This window comes from Chlorocebus sabaeus, chromosome 28, assembly GCF_047675955.1.
Source record: "Chlorocebus sabaeus isolate Y175 chromosome 28, mChlSab1.0.hap1, whole genome shotgun sequence".
Lineage (NCBI taxonomy): Eukaryota > Metazoa > Chordata > Mammalia > Primates > Cercopithecidae > Chlorocebus > Chlorocebus sabaeus.
Window position 1 is genome coordinate 16,336,157 of NC_132931.1, and position 17,779 is coordinate 16,353,935.

General features: G+C 55.1%; 1 protein-coding gene across 7 annotated transcripts in view; it reads left to right on the forward strand.

Annotated features, from left to right (window-relative positions):
- TNRC18 (trinucleotide repeat containing 18) overlaps nucleotides 1–17,779 on the forward strand; it is a 123,837-nt gene that overhangs the window by 62,560 nt on the left and 43,498 nt on the right. For 6 of the 7 annotated variants that reach the window (XM_073012840.1, XM_037995199.2, XM_008018781.3 and 3 more), the window contains 6 exons: nucleotides 1,245–1,420; nucleotides 2,034–2,170; nucleotides 2,345–2,473; nucleotides 4,467–4,638; nucleotides 7,177–7,537; nucleotides 12,640–12,915. In XM_073012840.1, coding sequence (XP_072868941.1) covers nucleotides 1,245–1,420; nucleotides 2,034–2,170; nucleotides 2,345–2,473; nucleotides 4,467–4,638; nucleotides 7,177–7,537; nucleotides 12,640–12,915 — 1,251 coding nt within the window. The remainder of the gene's footprint in view (nucleotides 1–1,244; nucleotides 1,421–2,033; nucleotides 2,171–2,344; nucleotides 2,474–4,466; nucleotides 4,639–7,176; nucleotides 7,538–12,639; nucleotides 12,916–17,779) is intronic. The other variant, XM_037995200.2, reaches the window with a different exon arrangement.

Consider the following 17,779-nt stretch of genomic DNA (forward strand, 5'->3'; position numbering starts at 1 on the left):
AATAGCTGCGACTACAGGTGCTGGCCACCATGCCCAGTTAATTTTTGAATTTTTAGTAGAGACAGGGTTTCACCATGTTGGCCAGACTGGTCTCAAAACTGCTCACCTCAAATTATCTGCCTGCCTTGGCCTCCCAAAGTGCTGAGATTACAGGCGTGAGCCACTGCGCCCGGCTTATTTTTATATTTTAAAGGATGCCCGTGGATGTCATGTGCATTTGAATATGCATAATCATTTCTGGAACTGTCTTCTGGACACTGCACCCACAGTGGCCTCCCAAGGGTGGGACCTGTGTGTTGCAGGAGGAAGGAAGACGACTGTCTTTTTTTTTTTTTTTACACCTTTCTGCTTGGTTTGTGTTTTTCATCCTGGACTTTTTTCTGATTATAAGAGCCATGTATATTAGCTACGGAAAAATGTACATACAAATAAGTGAAAGGAGAGCCGTACTGCTGGGAAGTACTCTTCGGCCTTTGGAGGCCCTCCCTCTGGAGGTTTTGCTGTGCCCATTGTACTCTGGGAATAGAGCATAGGACCCTGTGGCGGGCGTGCTGCCTTCTCTCCTGTTCTGTTGATTGATTGAGATGGAGTCTTGCTGTGTCGCCCAGGCTGGAGTGCAGTGGTGCCATCTCGGCTCACTGCGTTTCACCGTGTTAGCCAGGATGGTCTCGATCTCCTGACCTCATGATCTGCCCGCCTTGGCCTCCCAAAGGGTTGGGACTACAGGCGTGAGCCACCGCGCCCGGCCTATTTTTTTTTTTTTTTTGGAGACGGAGTCTTGCTCTATTGCCCAGGCTGGCATGCAGTGGCGCAGACTCAGCTCACTGCAACCTCTGCCTCCTGGGTTCAGGCGATTCTCCCACCTCAGTCTCCTGAGTAGCTGGGATTCCAGGCGTGTGCCACCACAGCCGGCTAGTTTTTGTTATTTTTAGTAGAGATGGGGTTTCACTGTTTTCCCATGTTGGCCAGGCTGGTCTTGAACTCCCGGCCTCAGGTGATCCGCCCTCCTCAGCCAGCCAAAGTGCTGGGATTATAAGCATGAGCCACTGTGCCCGTCCTCCTCCCCGCTTCTTGTTGAGAGATGCTCAGGACTTCCGGCATGTCACAAAGGCCTCTGTCCACTCAGCACCTTGGGGGATGGGCGCGTGTGGCCTGGGGCTTGTGCTTGCTCTGGGCCTTGCCATCCCTGTTTGGGGTTGGGTGGGGGGGTGGCGGCAGCGCCGTTACCTGCCTCCTGTCTGCAGGTGCGGAGCGGGCGCTGGTGGCGCGGCCCTCACTGGAGAGTCTGCTGGCAGCAGGCAGCCACATGCTGAGGGAGGTGCTGGACGGGCCTGTAGTGGACCCGCTCAAGAACCTGCGGCTCCCGCGGGAGCTAAAGCCCAACAAGAAGTACAGCTGGATGCGCAAGAAGGAGGAGCGGGTGAGTGGCCGGCTGCTTCCTCCCTGGGGCTCGCGGGCTGAGGCCGGGTGGGAGTCCCCTCTGTGGAGGTGCCCTTCTGCTCGGGGCGTGGCTGGCTTTGGCGCCAGAGAGGGCTGAGCTACATTCAGTTCCTTGAGCTGACATGCTATGCGGTCCCAGGCAAGTGGTTGCCCTTCTTGGGGACTCAGTTTACCCATCTGCTAGCATGTTGGGCACATCATACAGGTCGCGGTGTGATCCAGTGGCAAGAGAGTAGCCCAGGGTCCCATGTAGCTCTGGCCTTAGGTGCCCACGGGGCCTGGGGCCGCAGCATCCCCTCACTGAGCCTCCGTTTATAAGTGACACAATGGCCCTCACTGATGGAGCAGGTGTCATACGCAAGTGCTGTGCTTCAGGCATGCCATCTAATTGAGCTCTGCCACAGCCCCGCAGAGCCAGCACAGGGTCCTTTGCCTACGATGAGGCCATGGCCTCAGTCAGGAGGTGGCAGCGGTGGGACTCGAGCCCCAGCTCCCAGTGCCGTCTCCCCTTCCTCGGGGCATCTGGGTGGGCGGTGGGCGTCGTTGGGCAGTGGCGTCCTCACCCCCTCCTCCTCTCCCGGTTCTTCCCCCAGATGTACGCCATGAAGTCTTCCCTGGAGGACATGGACGCCCTGGAGCTGGACTTCCGGATGCGGCTGGCCGAGGTCCAGCGCCAGTACAAGGAGAAGCAGCGTGAGCTGGTGAAGCTGCAGCGCCGCCGGGACTCCGAGTGAGTGTGCCCCTCGCCCGCCCCGTGGGGCCCCCGCCCCGGCCGGCCAGGCCCCCAGGCGCGCAGCAGCCGTCGAGGTGTGCGTGGACCCGACGCCGTGTGTGCGTCGTGTGCCCGTTCTCCACGTCCCGCCCGACCCCCAGCGTCACAGCCAAGCGTGTGATTCTTTTTAAGGGACAGGCGCGAGGAACCCCATAGAAGCTTGGCACGCAGAGGCCCTGGCAGGCCGCGGAAACGGACCCACGCCCCGAGCGCCCTGTCGCCCCCCCGCAAGAGAGGGAAGAGCGGCCACAGTAGCGGAAAGTAAGGCTGGCCCCTCGGTGGGTCGGGGACTGCACACAGCTTGAGGGGAGGAGCCTGGGCCCCACGCGGGGCCTGCCTCGGGGTACTGGGGGACCTCGCGTCCCTCGGGCTCTGACCTACCTGCAGCAGTGGCCCTCGGGGAGCACGGACTGTGCTGCCCGGGCCAGGAGGGAGCGAGGCCAGTGCTGAGCTGGATGGATGGCTCCTGCGACAGATTTTTCCCATGTCCTGACCCAGCGCTTCACCTGTCTTCCTGCCACGCCTGCCTCCTCACGCCTAGGGCCTAATTCCTCCTCTTTTCCATGCGCCTCCTCCCTGCGGAAGGACCCGCTGGGCTGCCAGCCTTGCTTGCTGGGACGGACTGTGACCCGGCTGTCGCTCGGTCTCCGCCATGCCGGACCTGCTGGCTTGCCCCCGAGACCAGGGCTGGCTCCTTCTGGCACTTGGGGACAAGCTCCTCCTTCTCGGGTGGCGGTCGCAGCCTTGTGGGGCGCCTGTGTGGGTCTTTCTGAACGCCAGCTGGAACGAGAGCTTTTCCTGCAGGGCGAGGCGTACACAGAAAAGATGCTTCATCCTTCCCTCGGTGTCTGTAGCACAGGCGGAAAGGGGCCCGTCAAGGAAAGGGGCCGGAGTGTTCTGAGCCTGGGACAGGAGGGTGGGGTAGACGCTAGGTGGCTCAAGACCTGCCCTGAGGAAGCAGGAGGAGCCCGGGGGGCCTTCGGGGGGCACAGGAGAGGCAGTAGGAAGGCCACAGGTCTTCTCAGGATAAAACAGCTCCAAGGCCCCCACGTCTTGCATTTAACATCCTTGGATGTTTCTGAGCGAAGAGAGGATGGAGAGTGGTAGAAATGTCCCTCACTGGCCACAGCAGGGGCAGGGAGAGTTTCCTGGAGAAGATGGCAGGAGGCTGCAGCCACCAGCAGTGTGGTGGTCAGGGGTGTGGCCTGCACTGGTTAAATTTCCTATTCTTGAGTCCCAGCACCATCCCTTAGTGTGACTGACCTCAGGCCAGGTGTCTGCTTTTCTGAGCCTGTTTTCTCATCTAAAAAAATTAAGTACACAGGTTGGCCACGGTGGCTCATGCCTATAATCCCAGCACTTTGGGAGGCCACCGAGGCAGGTGGATCACTTGAGGTCAGGAGTTTGAGACCAGCCTGGGCAACATGGAGAAACCCCATCTCTACTAAAAATACAAAAATTAGCTGGGCGTGGTGGTGTGTGCCTGTAGTCCCAGCTATTCGGGAGGCTGAGGTGGGAGAATTGCTTGAACCTGGGAGGCAGAGGCTGCAGTGAGCTGAAATTGAGCCACTGCACTGCATCCTGGGCAACCGAGTGAGACTCCATCCAAAAAATAAAAATAAAATAAAATACAGCAGCACCAAACGTTTGTGGCCAAGATATATGTCACTAACAGTGCAAGACACACAGTGAGTGAGTGCCAAGTACAGATTGGCTGTTTCGATCACCTGTGAAGTTTCAGCTTAAAGCAAGCAAGTGGGGCTTCTAAGCCATGTCTGTGTCCCCATTGCCACTGTGCACGGGATTCCGGAGACCAGCAAATGGCTCCTTTTTTGTTTTTTTTTCCTTGCTGGAGAAGACAGACTGGAATCCTTCTTCGTGTAAACTTGTGTCCTAAACTCCCCCTGCCATCCTGGTGGATTTCGTTGGCGTTTCTGATCTTTGTTCTTGGCACGATTTGGTTAATAGGTATCTGACCACACAGATGTGTGTGAGTGTACGTGTGAAAGCACAGAAGAAAGAAAACGCTTTTTTCCTTCTTTCACCTTAAACTCTCGTTCTGCCTCATTCACAAATATCCCAGAATTCCAGCACTGTTGTAATTTACAAGATCCATCTCCCCACGCCCATCACTCTGCCATCACTGTCCACGCTTCAGGGTCCAGAGCCCAACCCTTCAGGGCCACGAGGGTGGACCCCAACCCGCAAGTCTTGTCTGGCCAGGGTGCTGACCGGTAGTGCGTCTGCGTTTCAGGCTGAGCAGCAAGTCTCTGCTGACATCAGATGACTATGAGCTGGGAGCAGGGATAAGAAAGAGACACAAGGGGTCTGAGGAGGAACACGATGCCCTTGTCGGAATGGGGAAAGCCAGGGGGAGGAACCAGACTTGGGATGAACATGAGGCCTCGTCCGACTTCATCAGTCAGGTGAGTAACCCAGTCTTCCAGGTGTGTGAGATCTTGCCAGGGAGGTGTCTGGAGGGTATGTTAAGAGTTCACGCTCCCTTTGCAGGCCCCTTGTTCCTGTACAGAAACCTTAGAAGTGGCTGTCTTAGTGCCAGAATGACGACTCTTCTCCAATCCTTATTTTACAGAGGGGGGAGATTAAGGCCCAGAGGAGATCAGAGACAGGGGACCTAAAAGCTATCTCCCTCCGTGTGCTGCATGACCCTTTGCTAAAGCCAAGCAGAGATACAAGTTCTTAACCAAATAATGCAATTGCTCTGTTGTTTAACGGTGTAATTGTTTAATGAGTGGCTTTGCCATTCTGTAGTTCTAAGAAACAAGGGCTTGGTGCCATGGTAATTTCCTCTCTGAACTCTCCAGGGGTAATGGGCTGAGAGCCAACTCCTTGAGTCTTCTTATTTCTTCAGAGCATTGAAATCATCTACTTAAGGTGCCTTTCTGTAAATAATGTACCTTGTCGGCCGGGCGCGGTGGCTCAAGCCTGTAATCCCAGCACTTTGGGAGGCCGAGACGGGCGGATCACGAGGTCAGGAGATCGAGACCATCCTGGCTAACACAGTGAAACCCTGTCTCTACTAAAAAATACAAAAAACTAGCCAGGCGAGGTGGCGGGCGCCTGTAGTCCCAGCTACTCGGGAGGCTGAGGCAGGAGAATGGAGTAAATCCGGGAGACGGAGCTTGCAGTGAGCCGAGATCTGGCCACTGCACTCCAGCCTGGGTGACAGAGTGAGACTCTGCCTAAAAAAAAAAAATAAAAAAATAAAAAAATAATGTACCTTGTCATCCCTCCCCATAAAGCCCAGTACAAAGGGGTAGTTTTTTGTTTTGTTTTGTTTTTTTGAGACGGAGTCACTCTTGCCCAGGTTGGAGTGCAGTGGTACAATCTCAGCTCACTGCAACGTCTGCCTCCCAGGTTCAAGCGATTCTCCTGCCTCAGTCTCCCGAGTAGCTGGAATTACAGGCGCCCACCACCATGCCTGGCTAATTTTTGTATTTTTAGTAGAGACAGGGTTTCACCATCTTGGCCAGGCTGGCCTTGAACCCCTGACCTCAGGTGATCTGCCTACCTCAGCCTCCCAAAGTGCTGGGATTCCAGGCGTAAGCCACTGCACCCGGCTGAGGGGTATTTTGGTTGACCTGGCTGAGAAAGCATGTTTTCTTAAGAAAAGAAAATAAGAAGTGTTTATGGACTCAGAGTTAAGATATTGTCACATGCTTTATGGGGCTGTTGGGGGCAGGCTCAAGGAGGGAGACGGGGTCTAGGAAGAGAACGATCGCCAGTGTGTACACCAGATATTTTTTACTTTCAGATTGTGGTAAGGGATGCTTTTGTTTTAATTGCCACCATCCCAACTTTTTTCTTAAGAAGTGTCACCTGATTAAAGAAAATCGAGATAAAATGTTCAAACGTGGGGCATCAATGGCTTTGAAACTGCATGTTTCACTTCAAATGACTACAGCTGACGATAGACGTGCAGGCAGGAATTTAATCTGTGAAATCGCTAATGGTTCTTTCTGCTTCAGGCATCCAAGGAACACTTGAGGCATTTTTTTTGTTTTGGCAGCTTTGGCCCCTTGAGTTGGGCAGACTGGTTTGGACTGTGCACTAGTCTTTGTCAGCTGCTGCAGGTGACTGAGGCATATCCGCTGCGCTTCAATCTGGGGTTTTGCTCTTGATTCCTTTCCTCCTCTCTCAACCCAGCTGCCTTCTCCAGGCCATTGGCAGCAGCACTTGCAAGTGCTTCCTTAGGAGACAGCAGGCAGTGCCACGGAAAGCCAGGGCCAGGGATTAATGTAACCACAGCACTGGCTGTTTAATAAGTGGTTACCTTGTACCAGACATTGTGGTCACTGCATACCTTACCCGAGTTCATCTTCAGAAGCACCTTGTAATGCCAGACACAAGGATCCCCATTTTACAGAGTTAAACATTGAAGCCGGCCAGTTGTGGTGGCTTACGCTTGAAATCCCGACACTTTGGGAGGCTGAGGTGGGACAATGCCTTGAGCCTAAGTTTGAGACCAGCCTGTGCAACATGGTGAAACCCCATCGCTACAAAAATAAAAATAAAAAAAATTTAGGAGTGGTGGCACACGCCTGTATTCATCCAGCTACCAGAGAAGCTGAGGCGGGAGGGTCACAGAGCCCAGAGGTCGAGGCTGCAGTGACTTCCGACTCCCCGCTAGTCGGGAGCCTGAGGCAGGAGAATTGCTTGGACCTGGGAGGTGGAGGTTGCAGTGAGCCGAGATCGCGCCACTGCGACCCAGCCTGGGCAACAGAGCGAGACTCCGTCTCTAAATATATATATGTGTGTGTGTGTGTATATATATATATAAATATATATATAAATATGTATATTTATAGATATAGAAGCTAAGAGGTGTTAAATCATAGAGGCAGGGGAAGGATTGGAGCCCAGGGTGGGCAGAGCATGTGCACAGAAACCCACTACGCTGTTTTGTCAAATCTTTTAACCCATGACCCACCTTCCCTCTCCAGCTAAAGATTAAGAAGAAGAAGATGGCCAGCGACCAGGAGCAGCTGGCAAGCAAGCTCGACAAGGCCCTCTCCCTCACTAAGCAGGACAAGTTGAAGTCGCCCTTCAAGTTTTCGGACAGTGCTGGGGGGAAATCGAAAACTGGCGGGGGCTGCGGCAGGTACTTGACTCCTTACGACAGCCTGCTGGGGAAGGACAGGAAGGCGATGGCCAAGGGCCTCGGCCTGTCTCTGAAATCCTCCAGAGAAGGTAAACACAAAAGGGCCGCCAAAGCCAGGAAGATGGAGGTGGGGTTCAAGGCCAGAGGCCAGCCCAAGTCGGCCCATTCCCCGTTCGCCTCGGAAGTGAGCAGCTACTCTTACAGTAAGTAGCGGATGCCGCGCCACCTTTGGTCCGCTGCTCTCTCTTTCGCTCCCCTTTTCTCTCCACCGTTCTTCTCCCCTCCCTCTCTCTCTGGGGCGCACTAAAGTGCCTAGGCTTGGCATGGCCTCCAAGCCGGAAGTTGGGGGGAGGCCGCCTGAAACGGATATGCCTGTGATTGGCGAGTGTGATGCCGGGCAGGTGCCGGTGATTGGTGGGCGCCTGTGATTGGCGGTTGGAAGCCGACGTCCGCCAGTGCTCTCCTTGCCCGCCCTCCTCTTGTCTACCGATGCCATTGGCGTGGAGGCCTTGCGCGTCATAGAGTTTGCAGTTGTTTGGCCTAGACAGGTCTGGAGTGCGACTGCTTTTGAGGGTCCTAGAGGTGACTGGACTCCCCTACCCACAGGAAGCATGTTGTCTGTTGCAGACCACAGCTTTGTAGCGAAGTGTTGGCGGATACAGCATTAATGGAGCGCCCAGTGCTGGGCTCTGGAAGCAGGGCTTCACTGGCATTATGGTGTCTATGGCAGCTCTGACAGTGGTACCCCCATGTTGCTGCTGGGGATGCTGAGGCCTGAGAGCTAGAGGGAGTATGTGCGCTTAGGTGCGAAGAGGCGACTCGGGGTTAAACCTGGTTCGGCCTGACCCACCTACTCACTGGAGCGTGCTGCCATCATGGCTGTGGCCCACTATTGAGTTGTTTTTGTTTTTTGGGTTTTGTTTTTGCTTTTTTTTTTTTTTTTTTTGAGACGGGAGTCTCACGCTGTCGTCCAGGCTGGAGCACTGGTGCGATCTTGGCTCACTGCAACTTCCACCTCCTAGGTTCAAGCAATTACCTTGTCTCGGCCTCCAGAGTAGCTGGGACTACAGGCATGTGCCACCACGCCCGGCTAATTTTGTATTTTTAGTAGAGATGGGGTTTTGCCATGTTGGCCAGGCTGGTTCCGAACTCCTGACCTCAGGTGATCCACCCGCCTCGGCCTCCAAAGTGCTGGGATTACAGGAGTGAGCTACCGCGCCGTGCATTTCTTGAGACAGTGTCTCTCCTTATTGCCTAGGCTGGAGTGCAGTGGGGCCATCATAACTCACTGCAGCCTTGAGCTCCTTCGGTCAAGTGATCCTCCTGCCTTAGCTCCCCCAAGTAGCTGAGACTAGGTGAGCACCACCACACCCGACTAATTTTAAAATTTTTTTGTAGAGACAGGGTCTTGCTGTGTTTCCCGGGCTGGTGCCTGGGCTCAGGCAGTCCTCCCCTCTGAGCCGCCTGAGTACCTGGAACTACAGCTGTGTACCACCGCGTGCAGCTAATTTATTTTTATTTTCGTAGATATGGGGTCTCCCTGTTTTCCAGGCTAGTCTGGAACTCCTGACCTTAAGCAAGCCTCCTGCTTTAGCCTCCCGAATAGCTGGGACCGTAGGCGCACACTACTACATCCAGCGAATCTATTTTTATTTTTATAGAGGCTAAGTCTTGCTATGTTGTCCATGCTGGTCTTAAACTCCTGAGCTCGAGATCTTCTGCCTCAGCCTCCCAAAGTGCTGCAATTACAAACGTGAACTGCCTTGCCCAGCTGCTGTTGAGCTCTTGAAATGGAGCAGTCCTGGTGGGACTGAAGAATGGAGTTTTATCTCATTTAATAAGAGACTGCCAGATTGGAGTGCCCTCATGGTCATGGCCTCTTGTGGCCCAGAGCCTGCTGCCTGTTTGGTTGAGGGTGCTTGCTCAGTATTTGTGGACAGGTGCTAAGTTGGTGGCTGCTGCAGGAAGGCCAGGAGGAGCCTCCTGGGTTCTGGCCCATGTCAGTGTCTGTGGTGGCTGTTCTGGGAATCCCCAGTCCCTGGGGCGTGTGGAGAGCTTTTGCATTGGCAACTGCCTGGTTCTGTGTATCTGGAGCTTTTGATTGACTCTGGCCGGTTCATGGGCGGAGAAGGGGGGAGTTTGAATGTCAAGGGCAAAAAGTGGACACATTGGCCGGGTGCGGTGGCTCAAGCCTGTAATCCCAGCACTTTGGGAGGCCGAGACGGGCGGATCATGAGGTCAGGAGATGGAGACCATCCTGGCTAACACGGTGAAACCCCGTCTCTACTAAAAAATACAAAAAACTAGCCGGGCGAGGTGGCGGGCGCCTGTAGTCCCAGCTACTCGGGAGGCTGAGGCAGGAGAATGGCGTGAACCCGGGAGACGGAGCTTGCAGTGAGCTGGGATCTGGCCACTGCACTCCAGCCTGGGCCACAAAGCGAGACTCCGTCTCAAAAAAAAAAAAAAAAGTGGACACGTTTACTGATACAGTAAAGTGTGTTTTCTTAAGGAAAGAAAATAAAAAGTGTTTATGGATTAAGAGTTAAGATATCGTTACCTGCTTTATGGGGCTGTTGGGGGGCCTTAAGTGAGCTCACGTGGGCAGAGAGTGGAATGTGGCACTTGGCACAGGATTAAGCTGCTGGTTTTTTGGGGGTACATGTGTTTTTCCTGGGCTAGCAGGTCACCAGGGCTGATGCTCCCCATGGGTGTGAGTTAAGCTGCTGACTCGTGCCTTCTGTGCTGAGGACGTATGAGAGTGTCGTGGCTTCCGTGTCTCTCTGATTGGGATGGGTGTGATCAGAGAAGTACAGCACAGGCTCCTGGCCAGTGTGCGTGGGCACAAACAGGGAGGGACAGTGCCAGAGACTCATCACCCTGAGGGGGGGAAGGGAGGGGCTTTCTTTGGCTCTCTCAATCTCTGCTCATTTTGGAAAAGTAAAGGGGGTTCAGCGAATTGGGGGGAGATTGCTGTTCTTTTGATCTTCTGAGGGAGTGTGGTCGGTGGATGCAGTCTGGGTGACAGCTGGAAGAATTCCCCACTTTCAGGTGGATGTGGATGGAGTCCAACTGAAGGTCAGAGATGAGCTCTGTCCCTGAGGTCTCTGGGGTGCTCCAAGCTGGTGTGTTCACTCTTGGCGCGTGTGAGGGAATGTTCGTTTTATTTATTTATTATTATTATTATTTTGAGATGGAGTTTCACTCTTGTTGCCCAGTCTGGAGTGCAATGGCATGATCTCGGCTTACTGCAACCTCCACCTCCTAGGTTCAAGTGCTTGTCCTGCCTCAGCCTCCTGAGTAGCTGGGGTTACAGGCACGCACCACCACGCCTAGCTAATTTTGTAATTTTTAATAGAGACAGGGTTTCATCACACTGGCCAGGCTGGTCTTGAGCTCCTGACCTCAGGTGATCCGCCTGCCTCAGCTTCCCAAAGTGCTGGGATTAGAGGCGTGCGCTGCCGTGCCCGGTCTGGGAATGGTCAGCTGGGCACCCTCACTTCATCTGGCCTTTGTTGAAAACTCCACTGTCCTGGATGAGAGAAACAGACTAATGTAGCAGTGAGGAATTCAGTGGGCCTGGCTCCAGCGAGATGGTGGCTGTGGGATTCACCTGGCTCTGCAGAGCGCTCCTCTATTTTTTATAATCTGCTTTTCTGCACTTCTGGGTGAGAGAGAGTGCAGGGTCCACAAGCAAGCAGGGGTGTGTCTGGCAGGGAGGTGCTGAGCTGGACGAGGTCGAAGCGAGAACGGTTTCCTCTTGCTTTTTCAGTTTCGATTGTAGGGGTCGGTGGCATGCCCTGTGGGTTTTTGTTTTTTTGGTTTTTTTTTTGTTTGTCTTTAGATGATGTCTTGCTCTGTTGCTCAGGCTAGAGTGCAGTGGTGTGATCTTGGCCTCACTGCAACCTCCACCTCCCGGATTCAAGTGATCCTCCCACCTCAGCCTCCTGAGTAGCTGGGATTACAGGCGCCGACCACCACAATACAATACAGATAGAAAATACAACAGTTTTTGTATTTTTTTTTTAATACAGATGGGATTTCGCCTTGTTGGCCAGGCTAGTCTCGAACTCCTGGCCTCATGTGTGCTGCCTGCTTCAGCCTCCCAAAGTGGTGGGATTATAGATGCAAGCCACCATGCCCAACCTCCCTGTGGGTTCTTGTAGGAGGCCAAGTTAATTGTCACCCACTGGTCTCTCCAGCCTGGGACACAGCCTTGGGAGGGACAGATTGGAGCATACAAGAGAGAGCGTGCTTTGACTGGTAGATGGGCAGGGGCTGGTAGCCTGGCGGGACTGGACCTTGTCCCACCCCAGAGTTGCCAGACCATCCTGAGGTTGGGGTCTTGCTGGAGTGAAAGCTTAGGTGTTGGTGGGAGCAGTCAGAGGAATGCCTGCCGTGGACGCGTGCATGTGGTTTCTCTTGGACGTGGCGGGTGCTGCCAGAACTGTAGCTGTGTTGGTTCACGTTCCCCGCATTGGGAGTGGATTTCAGCAGATCAAGGGATTATTCTGTCTCTGGAATCCCTGTCTTCCCATCTTGCCCAGTATGAGAAACAAATCAAAATGGCATGAGCATGGCGGGGACCGGTGCAATGCCTGCTTCGCAGGCTCCCCTCCCAAAGCTGGCTGGTTGTCTCTCCAGAAGGTTTGAAGACTCTTGTCCTCCATTGTATAGTGAGGCTGGAGGCTTCGGGGAAGCCAGCAGTGGTGTGTCGGCGCACCGGCTTGTAGAAAGAAGGGCAAGGGAATAGCTAGCAGTAACAGCGTTTGCCCATTTCCATGGCGTAAACACCCTTACCATGGCCTGTCTCGTGCTGCCATTAGGAGGCCGCTGGGAGGGGCATTGGGAAGAGAACGCGTGATCTGCTCTCATGAGCCCTTCCCCTCCTGAGTCAGGTCCTCTGCAGTTGTTGCCCTTGGGTCATTGTAATCCCATGGGACAGGCAGTGACCACCGTGACCAGGGGACAGTCCTTCCTGAGCATAGGGCTCCTCTCATCCCCTGGTGCCCGGAAAGGCTGGAGTGACTGGTGGGTGAGGCTGGAAGCATGCAGTCTAGGAAGGGCCTGGGTCCAGCACTCGGAAGATGCCGTGCAATGGCCGAGGCACCCGGAGCAAGCAAGAAGCCTGGACTGGGAGGGGAGCTGGTGACATTGGGCAAGGCCTTCCCACGGCTGCCTACTAGGTATTCAGACCTGTTTGTTCTGGCACCTTCCAGTGCGTTCTCAGAACCATTAAAACCAATACAATGACACCAGCTCCCGCTGCCCTGTGACTTATCTCTATTAAAAACTACTTTGACTGCAGATACGGACTCAGAGGAAGACGAAGAATTCCTGAAGGACGAGTGGCCCGCCCAAGGCCCCTCCAGCTCCAAACTGACGCCTTCTCTCCTGTGTGGCATGGTGGCAAAGAACAGCAAGGCGGCTGGCGGCCCCAAGCTGACCAAGAGGGGCCTCGTGGCCCCCCGGACTCTGAAACCCAAGCCGGCCACCAGCAGGAAGCAGCCGTTTTGTTTGCTGCTTCGAGAGGCCGAGGCGCGTTCCTCCTTCAGCGACTCCTCGGAGGAATCGTTTGACCAAGGTTACTAGCTCCAAACACAAAATACCTTCCGTGTTTCCTAGCGAGAGAGTGCGTGCGAGTGAGCGAGAGGGAAGCGAGTGGGCGCACGGGAGAGATGGCGGGTGAGGAGGCCCGTGCGGATGGCCGCGAGAAGGCTGCCATCTGGGTTCTTGGCAGCGTAGCCTGCTGTTAATCAGCTGAATGGTTTTGATTTTTGCTTTGATTTGTACTGTATCATTGTGATAATATCACCGGCTGGCTCTTTTTGAGCTCTTATATGGACTGCTTTTGAGTCTGCGTTTTTCTCCACTTTCCCTCTTCCCTGCCCTCCTCACCCTCCCCTCGAGTTCCCCCCAACTCCCACACTCACCTTTTCTGCCCACCCAGAGACCCCAGGCTTGGGTCGGGTTCTCTTTGGGCACGGGTTTGGTGGAGGCTTCCCGAGGAACATTTTGTAAATGGAATTCTGTCGTGTGGGCGTGTGACTTGATGTTTGTACTGCGATTTTGGTAATACCAAGCTTTATTAAACATATCGAGTTCATTTTTAACTAAACCTGTGTGCCTTGTCTCTCTTGCTGTGTCCTTACTAGACATTAGGTTGACGCTTCCCTCTCATTTTGTTTCTCCCCCACCTCCTCCCCTCCCTCCTCCCCATCCAGAAGGAGTTGGGACGGGACCGTGCCGCCTGCCGCTTGCCTGTGTTATTCAAATATCCCTGGTAGCGATTGGCATTCATTTCATTTTTCAGGTTTAAAATCAAGCGCCTTCACCTCCAGCATCATCATGTTTTTTTAGTTGCTTGTTTTGTCTTTTATTTTCTTAAAGCTCTGTTCTTACTCGCCAGTTAAAAACACTTGGCTTCTCACGTGTATTTCTGTTTTGAAGGGCGTGTAGGCAGCGCAGGGCCCAGAGCCTTTGACACCCCCGGTCTCTGTCATTCAGTACGAAAGCGGCTCTGTTGCCGTGTCTAGGGACAGAATGTCATGCTTTGTTTGGAGAGAGGCTGCCCTGGTCTCAGCCCGGGGTCCTCAGCCACCTCGGTTCTCAAAAGAGAGCTGCCTGGGCCCTGAGAACCCACTGGCCTTGCCGTCTCCAGTGTCAGAACTGTGCTTCTGAGATGAGACATGTGTGAGCCTTTCAGGCCCTTCAACCAGAAATGCCCCAAGAAAGGAAAGCAGGTGAAGCTCTGACATTTTTTCCTAGCCCTGGTTTTAGGATTTGCTTCAGGGCGAACTCCCCCTAGGGCCAGCCGAGGCCCTGGGTAGCCACACCTGAATGTCAGCTACTCCCTGAGGAAAGCCTGGGGGTGTCATCATGTCCCTGGGTCTGACCTGGCTCGGGCACCCCGGGACCTGAACGCTGTCCCCCCATCCCGCCCTGTTTTTCCAGCCCTGCTCTCAAATTCCTGGTCTACCACCTCCCCTCCCAGACCTCCCCTCCAAATTGGCAGAGATCCATTTGGGTGACCAGGAGGTGGTATGGCAAGGAGTACGATGCCCCAGGGCCCATGTTCCCCTGGGCTGCTACTACCCCTCTCAGCGAACACCGCCCGGGCCACGAAGAAAGGCCCGTGACCCACTGGCCAGCCTCATTTTCTGAGGCCTCCCCCTGCCCTGGCCGTCCGTGGATGAGTCGGGTTAGTTTATGATTCCCTTGTCCCTCCCCAGCCTCCTCCCTCTCCCCCATCTCCCCCATGGGCTGGACCGCACGCCCCCACCCCACGCCTCGTTAAAGCCATGGTTCCCACTTCCAAGTTTTTGAGCCCTCCTGCCCCAGCTCAGACCCCACAGAGAAGCAGGCAGCCCCCTAGGCCTCTTAGGAAGGGGCTCCGGGCTGGATGCCGCAATGCCAAGTGGACAGGACCCAGATAGGGGAGTGCGGGGGGCGAGGGGAGGCTGGGGAGGCCCAGGCTCCTCAGTGCCCCCCTCCACCCCCGCCAGTCCACCATTGAGCAGGTCTTGAAAGGGATATTTGGGTAATAGGGCCTCGCTGACCTGGTACTAAACTCCATAACTGGCTTGGCTTTTCTAGTGTGTCTGCTTCTTCCAGCAGCCCGACCATCCCTCCACCCTTGACCCCTCCCCATGACGCTTTGAATGTCTGTTTTGGTCTCTTGCATTTGCTCTCACGCTGCACTCTGGACGCAAAGCGAAGGCTGGGAGTAGGGCAGACGGCGCAGCGGGTCACTGAGCTTGGGTGCGAGCCTGGCTCGTTGCTCCGTAGGTAGGCAAAACGCTTTTCTTTCTGTCCTCCGTGCACCTCCCTCCTCGGGGTTCGCCCCCACCGGGTCTGGCAGCAGCAGATCGCTCTGACATTTAGCACCAACCTGTCACCGCCAACCCCATGTCCTGAGCCAAGATCTTTTTTTGTTGTTGTTTTTTTCTTTAAATCATAATAAAAAAAAGTTTTTCTGCATTTCCTTAGGTTACTTTGATGGGACTTTTCCCCGCCCCCCCCCCCCCCCCCCCGTCCCCAACCCTTGGCAGGCTTTGTTGCCTCGGGTGTGGATAACTCCAGAAAAGTTTTCTTGGTCCTGAGAGCCCCTCTGCTCCCCGGCCTGCCGCGGACGCTAGCGGAGTGTGCCCCAGACCCCGCAGGGGCAGCAGGCGTAGCCTTGTCAAGCACGCAGGGAGGCGGGAAGGGCTCCCATGCCAGCATGCAGGCATTGAGCTGCTTCCGGTTTTCTGGGCTCTGGTGTGGACGTTGTGGGCGTCCAGTAAACCCAGAGCTCGCCTTCCCGCCGCAGCCCCTGCTGGTTGAGAATTCCTCTGGATGGGAAAGATTTCTGGAGTCTGCGCACCTGAGTGGCTAGAAGGGAAGATCCCTGGCCTCACGTCCAACCCTCCGCCCCCACCCCCTAACCAGCACCCCCCAGCACCCCCCTGCTCAAATTGGCCCACCCCAGGGAGACCCGATGTGGGGGACCCAGGCGCTGTCGAAAGTCTGCCTACACTTAGCCTGCTTTGCCGCTGTGGCCCACTGGGGCGGAGACAGAGCCATGTGACGCCTGCAATGTGAATGATCGCAAGTGTGCACTGCCTGCCTGCCTGCCCCCGCCTGCCCGGCTGGCCTCTCCAGCCTGCTTCATCCATTGCTCCGGGGACCAGTCTCCCCTCTCACCCTCTTAACAAACCTCCTCCCTCTCCCTCTGGCTCCTCCCTCCCTCCCTCCCTCTACCCCTCTGCGGACTCCTCAGACTCATCACCGTCCTCTGTGAGGTGGCCCAGCAGAAATCCGGGCTCCCTCCAATACACGAGTAGACAGACAGAACCTCTGCCCTCATTGGCACCCCTGGGGCCGCTGCTTTTGGCCACAAGTTGCTTAAGCAAGCAGGCGGCTTGGGGCATTGGCAGGAGACCGTGGAGTTGGCTGTCCGTCTTCCCCGTTCGTCTCCCCGAGCCTAGACTGCTCCCCGTCCTGGAGAGAGAGGGTCTGGCGTCTGCCTCTTCTTGCTGGAAGGGGTTACCTTCCAGCCCTGCGGCACCCAGAGTCACCTTCCCGCTCCCAGCACTCTGGTCTGCGAGGCAGACAGGCGCCCCTGTCACCTGCTTGTGGGTGACACTTTGGATGTGGCATCCCAGGGCGGGGTTTGCTCTCTGAGGCCTCCCACCTGCCCGTCCTTGGAAGTAAGTCTCTGCCTCAAGACAGTCTCTCTTTTTGGTGGGGGAGATTTTGGTTTGTGTGCAGAGAGCCTCTTGTCTGCCAGCTGCCTTTGTCCTGCGAGCCTGGGCTGGGTTCTGGGGGCTGCAAACTCTCAGGCAGGCAGGGAAGGTTACCGGATAATGCTCATCTTAAGTCACCAACCAGAGAGACAGGCTGGGGCGGCTTTATTTTTTTTAAGTTTTTTAAATTATTTTTTGAGATGGAGTCTCGCTCTCTCACCCAGGCTGGAGTGCAGTGGTGCGATCGCGGCTCCCTATGACCTCTGCCTCCCGGGTTCGAGTGATTCTTCTGCCTCAGCCTCCCGAGTAGCAGGGATTACAGGTGCCCGCCACCATGCCTGATAGATTTTTGTATTCTTAGTAGAGATGGAGTTTCACCAGGTTGGCCAGGCTGATCTCGAACTTCTGACATCGTGATCCACCTGCCTCAGCCTCCCAAAGTGCTGGGATGACAGGCATGAGCCACTGCGCTGGCCTATTTATTTTTGAGACAGGGTCTCGCTCTGTCACCCAGGCTGGACTCCAGTGGTGCCACCGTAACTCACAGCAGCCTCGGACTCCTGAGCTCAAGTGATCCTCCCGCTTCTGCCTCCGGAGTTGCTGGGACAGCAGGTGTGTGCCACCATGCCTGGCTAATTTTTAAAATTTTTTGGGGGGGCCGGGGGCGCTCACGCCTGTAATCCCAGCACTTTTGGGAGGCTGAGGTGGGTGGATCACGAGGTTAGCAGATGGAGACCATTCCTGGCTACTACGGTGAAACCCCATCTCTACTAAAAATACAAAAAAAAATTAGTTGGGCGTGGTGGCATGCGCCTGTAGTCCCAGCTACTCGGGAGGCTGAGGCAGGAGAATGGCGTTAACTTGGGAGGCGGAGCTTGCAGTGAGTGAGATCGAGCCACTGCACTCCAGCCTGGGCGACAGTACAAGACTCCATCTCAAAAAAAAAAATTTTTTTTTGGTAGAGACAAGGTTTGCTCTGTTGCCCAGGCTGGTCTCGAACTCCTAGCCTCGAGATCTTCCCGCCTCAGCCTCTCAAAGTGCTGGGATTACAGGAGTGAGCCACCTTGCCCAGCCCTGGGGCTTCTTTAGACAGTCTGCCAGCTCTGAGTTCGAGCCTGCTCTTCTACTGCCCAACTGCTTAACCCCGTTGGGCCTCAGTCTACCCCTGCCCTTCCTGGGCATCCCATGAGTGAAGTCACAGCTGGCTTTAGCTCCCTGGGC